The sequence below is a fragment of the Camellia sinensis genome, chromosome 1 (assembly GCF_055761805.1).
Source record: "Camellia sinensis isolate YWXY chromosome 1, ASM5576180v1, whole genome shotgun sequence".
NCBI lineage: Eukaryota > Viridiplantae > Streptophyta > Magnoliopsida > Ericales > Theaceae > Camellia > Camellia sinensis.
The window spans coordinates 31,645,451-31,652,080 of NC_138961.1; the positions used below are offsets into that span (position 1 = coordinate 31,645,451).

At 31.2% G+C, this 6,630-nt stretch overlaps 1 protein-coding gene across 1 annotated transcript; it reads left to right on the forward strand.

Moving 5' to 3' along the window:
• Positions 1-3,950: 3,950 nt before the first annotated feature.
• LOC114266516 (putative transcriptional regulator RABBIT EARS) lies at positions 3,951-5,560 on the forward strand. The gene has a single exon (XM_028207418.2). The coding sequence runs from the start codon at positions 4,361-4,363 to the stop codon at positions 5,186-5,188; it is 828 nt and encodes a 275-aa protein (XP_028063219.2). The 5' UTR covers positions 3,951-4,360; the 3' UTR covers positions 5,189-5,560.
• The last annotated feature ends 1,070 nt before the right edge of the window (positions 5,561-6,630 follow it).

Sequence of the window (6,630 nt, forward strand, 5' to 3'; positions counted from 1 at the left end):
TGTTCGGGGAAATTGATAGGGCCATAGGTATGAAGCGGAGAGAGTTTGTTAAATAAAGCATTGAAGACAAACCCTGAAGAAAGTGTTGGAGATTCTAGAGAAAATTGGCTAAGGAATCAAAGAATTGGTTGACTTAAGAGAAAATTAACGAACTCAAGGGGTTTGATTTAATTTCAAATAATTCAAGTGAAGGAGAGTCTTAAAATTTAGAGAATGAGTTAAGTGGTGATATGGGTAATTTTTAACTATCCAATTTGTCAAGGTTGGATCTCTATTTTTTTTTTTGTATGGGATGTGCAATGAACATAGAAATGTTCAAAAACAGAATACACGGATGTAAAATAAAAAATATTTACATCTATAATTATGAACATATGCGTCATAACTATACATTCTGTGTTTGGAAGCTTTCTCTATTTTTAAACTTTTTCTTTTTTGTAATGGCTAGGAGATAATGGATTGTATTGGCTCCACCAACCCATCCTACCAAGCCTCCATGTTGAGGAGAGAGACAGATTGAATGGTTTAATTGACTTTTAAATTGACGTGATCTCGAAGGAAAGACCAGAAAGATTCTGAACACGATTGCTAACACTTGCAAAACGATAAGTTTTGAATTAAATGATCAAATCAAGTTCTTGCGATGATCATTCTAGAAATTATTTAATCAAATACTGTTGTTTATGTACAAGCATACTCATCAATCATTGAATTATTTGCACCATGAATTCTTCATCAATTTCGGAGATTCAACAAATTAAATGATACTCACCTTATATTTTAATCATAAGTATTTATTAATAATAATTTACATGTAATTTTTCAAACTTCACAATTGCCTATCTAATTATTTAAGTCTTAGTCTGATATAGATAGGCATTATGTTATCGTTCGACTCTTTCCCACTAGTATAATCGTTATGTCCATTGTATGACCAAGTAATATTGGTTTTTATTCATTATTATTATTATTATTATCTTTGGGCTAAATACAAATGTTGCGAATTGACTTGATCATCAAATTCTAGCCACTTGATTATTGCAACTTTTTCTCCAATAGATTGGAGTCACATGCAACAATGTTACATATTTAAAATAATTTAAAATGGATAGATCAAAATTTTATTTATGGACATTTTTCTAAGTATTTTGCTAAATAAAGTTATTAACATATTTAAATAAAGTCTTGTGTCCCTCTCAATTGAGTTCAGTTACATAAATTTTTTTTTGCCATTTTACTATGTCAAAATTTGTATGTTTTAAATTCTGAATATGTTTAAAAAATCAACTCGTCTCATGTCCTTAGTTGTGGACAGGACAATCTAGTTGCGTTCATAAGGTCTATTGCAGGTCCTATTTCAACAATTCAATTTATTCATTTTATCATCAGAAATCAATAGTAAACCGATATATCTTTTAAGGAAATATTAATAAAATATCCCTCTCCAATTTTGGATAGTAGAAGAGGTTCAGTATGTTTTTTTCTTATTAGTTAAGGTCTTTCAATAATATTATTAGAGAAGTTTCAACTCATTATAGATATATTTCTTTGTGAAGAACTAAAATTTCTATATGACGAACTAATTTCTTTGTCTTTGTGAAAAAAGAAATTTCTCTTTGACGAGTTAGAAATTTCTCTATAAAAATATTGAGAGATCACAACTACAAAAATGTTCTATATCCTTTATTTTTTCTAATATTAAAGACCTTAAACTAAAAATTACATCCTTTAATCAGAGCCATAGTAGATCCTTTAACAAATAGATAAACAGATATATCCTTTAACAAATAAATAAATATATATATTTCGTGTTGATCATCAGATTCATACTTCTTGTCCAACTTTATTTTTTGAGAAAAAAATAAGAAAAATAATATGGGCATGATTATAATGAATTTGATTTTTTTAAAAATTTATTTATTATTTATGAACGATTTCCACATTAAATTTATAAAATGATGAATAAATTGAATCATCATAATTCCATGCTGCCCCATGGGTAGGGTTGCAAAGAGTCGAGTCGAACCGAACTTTCAAGTGTTCAGACTTATTTATTAAAAATTAATCAAGCTTGAACTCGAGCCGAGATCAAGTTGAACTTAAATATTTGAGCTCGCTCGATTATATAAACGAGTAGACTTCGAGCTCAACCTTGAGCTTAAAAAAAACATTTAATTTAAACTAATTTACTTATTTAGATAAAAAATAGAAAACTAGGAGCAAAATATACAAAAAATACTTATGTTAATATTAAATTTCATCAATTAAAGATGTAAATTTACACAAATACCAAATATAAATAGAAAAATAAAATTATTTATTGAAAATTTATTTAATATATTATTAAAATTAAATATTAATTAATTAATTTTTTTTTTTAATGTTCACGAGGTTTATTGAGCCAAGCTTGGGACAACTCGAGCTCTACTTGATTGATAAACAAATCTAAAAATCAAACTCGAACTTATTCATTTAATAAACGAGCCGAACTTAAATGAACTATTTATGAACAATTCGGTTCGTTGACAGCTCTATCCATGGGCCATTTATTTGTTTATTTATTTATTTTTTTTGGTCACACATTATAAATTAGCAGGTTACAACACAAAACATATTAAATTCATTTTCATAAAATTTGAACACGCAAACTCACACTAAAAAATAGAGGGGAACTTGGCGATAAGTTTCATATACAAAGTTCAAAATCTATCTAATTTCAAAACAAAATATTTGCACCAATTATTCCTATATATTTTAAATTGTTATTAAAAAATCCTAATTTATTATAAAAAAAAAAATTAAAGATGCTCTTACATCCCACTACCGTCGGACTTCCATCAAACGGTTATCTGAGACTCACTAGAATATTTAACATCACCGAAAAATTGTCGGGATATCATCGAAAATTTACTGGAGTATCGCTGAAATGTTCTGAACGTAATCGGCAGTCGTCGGAATATCTAGAATATTCGCTGGACGTCAAGAATATCGTTGGAGACTCACCAGGATGTCTAGAATATTGCTGAAAAAAGAAAAAGAATAAATTGAGAAATTAAAGTTAAAAAAATAGCACAATGTGCTAAATATTGATAAACTGAAAAATGAAAAAAAAAAAACCTAAGAACAACAAATAGCAACAATAAAAAACACACAGGTTATTTTCAATATTTGTAGGGTTTATGCAAATAATTTTTAATATTGATTAAACTGAAAAGTAAGTTTTGAAACTATAAAATATTAAAGTTTCAAATTATAATTTTATTAAATATTTATCCTTATATATCAAACTGAAAAACATGTTACATGCAGTTCTAAAAAAAGTTATGAAACTGTAAAATTTTACAGTTCTAAAGAATGATTTAATTCAGTACCAAAAAAAAAATTGTAAAATTTTACAATTTTCACCTCCTGCAATTAAAATTCAAAAATTTGTTCAGAACTTGAAAATTTTCTCTATTATAACAAGAAAATAGAAGTGTATAGTACAAAAAAAATATTAAAACTAAGAGATTAAAAGAAAGAGATAGATATAGAGAGATGTTTGTACTCTGATAACTATTTTTTGATTTAAATCTTGCCGGATCTAACGATATACATCAGATTTGAGTAGATTTATTCATCTTTTTTGTCGGAAACTCATTTTTTTCGCCGTCGATTAGTACGGAGTAAGGGAGTAAGGAATTGGTACTCGGTAGTTGCTCGTAAACCTCAATCAATGAAGATTTCCAGTCAGCAATCGCCGATAACTGTTAAAAAAAAAAAAAAAAAAAAAAAAAAAAAAAAAAAAAAAAAAAAAAAAAAAAGGGGCGTTGCCGTCACCGAAAATAAAAAAGCGATTACCCCGGGCCCAACTTGGACCGAAGACCATCCGAACTCTTTATTATTATTATTTTCTCTATATACACGTAAATGTACAATCTTGAATACCATAACGCATGAACTTTCAAATGTATGACAGTTGCATGAGCTGACCATAAATGGGACCTCTCCAAGAGAGATTGTCAAAGAAGAAGCACTACTTCTACTGCTACTAATTACAATGACTCATATATGGAAATCCAAGCTACCAAACAACAATATAACTTCATCAAAACAGCCAAATGAGAGCTACCCATCACCTTCCAAAACCCACACCCCCACGACTTTTTCAGTTGGCCTTTTTCTCTTCCCCTCGTAGATTCTCTAGTACCTTTCATTGCATTCAATTTGAATATATTGAAATATAGATACATATACACCATCTCTCTCTCTCTCTCTCTCTCTCTACTTCATCTATAATAACAACCTCTCTCCTCCTCCATTAACATAACAACCATAAATCAAAGCTCATCATCTCTCCCTTGCTTCCCAATTGTTGTTTATGTCTTTCTCTGCTTTAAGATCAATGGAGCAATACTCTCAGTATTTGATGTGGATGAATAAGAGCAAACACATTCTTAATGTGCATTTTCAAGATCAATTCAACAGTTCTTGGGAAGAACAAGCATTCATGGATGATGCCGTGGGGCCTCTAGGGGGATTTGCTTGGCCTCCAAGGTCTTATTCTTGCAGCTTTTGCAAAAGAGAATTCAGGTCTGCTCAAGCCCTAGGAGGTCACATGAATGTTCATAGGAGGGATAGAGCTAGGCTTAAGCAGCAATCTCTCACTCCACAAAATGAAGTTCTTCATCATCCCCAAAATTGTAAATCATTGGATATTGCTTCATACCCATCTCAGGTTTGCATCACAGATTCCAATAATACTAACCCTAGTTCTGTTTCACCTTCTAGGGTTTCAGTTTCAGCCATGTCCAACCAAGAGAATTTTAGTGAACATACCTATATGTCTCCTTTTTGTTCTGCAACTGTTTCCGAAGACCGGCTTGGTCGCCGTTTTAATGATTCGGATTCAAAAACCGCGTTCGGAAAGAATGCAAGGAAAGAAGATTTTACGATTCTTAATGATTCGGATTCAAAACCAGTGTATCGAAAGGATGAAAAGAGAGAAGATTTTGTGTTTCTAGGTCATGATGATTGTGTTGAAACCAGTTTGTCAATGGGGTTGAATTTGAATGTTTTTGAAAATCAACCATCTGGGTTTGGTGGTGATCATCATGAGGTGATGACTTGTAAGAGACATAAGACCAGGGGGTCATTGGAGGATTTGGATCTTGAGCTCAGGCTTGGTGATCCACCAAAGGTGAAGTAAAGCTCTTGGATGACAACATTATTGGTAGACATCTTAGGGGAGAAAAAAAAAAAAATTATTTTACTGTTCTTTAATTTCTTTCTTGTCCTTTTGATCTTACTAAAAGCTGACATAGTATTGTTTTTTTTTGATACATTTTGGGTTTGTTTAATGCATCATGAAAAACATGGTAATAGTTGGGTTTTATTACTGTCTTCCTCTTTGGCTTGTGACTTGTTTTTTTTTTTGATCGGCAAATAAATCTTTATTGATGAAACATACAGTATGTTTTTTTTTATTGTGACTTGTGATTGTTAGAGATGAGTGATATTTAAGCACTCTTATCTCTATCTCTATCAATTTATAAAATTGTGTATTTCTATTGTTCTTCCATTTTATATTTTTACATGTCATAAAGTTTTAGGTTGTTTCCATTCCTTCAATTGATATAATAGGACTTTGTTCCAGAAAATTTTTTCACATTTGAAACTCAGATAAAATATAACAAGATCTATCTAAGTTACCTCGATGTTGTCCAATCTATAAAAAAAAAAAAGTTACCTTGATGTGCACTACTAGCACAATGCTTACCTATTCGAAAGAACAAAAATACTCATAAAAGTGTTAAAATTTTGAAATGTGTGATTAATTAGATTAATTTTTAGAATGACTCATCTAAAACTTAAATTCAATTTATAATATATTTTTTAAAATTATTTTTGTATGACATTTCTAGTATTTCAAGATGTTAACACCATCATAGGTGAGGATACAAGTTTGTTCAATCAGCCAAGTACAGTTAACAATTACTTTGACGGATATCCCTCTAAATATTATTTTTTATTTTTGTACAATGATGAATGATGCCTCGTTTGGGAACAGACTAATTTAGTAACTTTTTGGTTATTTGGCTAAAATATGAGCTAAAAAAAATTAGTATGTTTGGGATGACTTTTTGACTTTTTACGAAAAGATGTGCAAAAAGTAGAGAGAAAAGATAATCTTTGACTTTTTGGTATGGGTTGTTGGCTTTTTGACTTTTTTAATAACTTTTTGACTTTTTGGCTAAACCGGCCTGTTGCCAAACAAGGCCTGAGTGTAAAAATGACCTGTGGTCCAGAGTGGACCTGTCCCGATTAGGTTTGAGCCCGAGCCCAACCGGGGACATTGGGGCCTGGGAGTGGGCCATAATTTTGAAGGCCGACCGGTGGACCTGCTCAAGGCCCACTCAAAGCCTGGCCCACCCGAGGTCCAGTGTCATTTTTTGTGAAAAAAATAAAATTTTGGTAGAAAAAATAGAAAAAAAAATGTTCAAGCCCAGGCGAACTGGCCCGCCCAAGGCCTGAAAACACCTGGGCCTAATTTTTTGGCTTGTGACCGAGCCCAGCCCAAATGTTTGCTGGAGCTCGCAAGGCCTGACCCGGGTCGGGCCAAATTTATAACCCTAGATGAATCTAATGTTT

Bases quoted from the DNA above. Each gene is read 5' to 3' on its own strand.
- LOC114266516 (XM_028207418.2), top strand. From the start codon at position 4,361: ATGTCTTTCTCTGCTTTAAGATCAATGGAGCAATACTCTCAGTATTTG.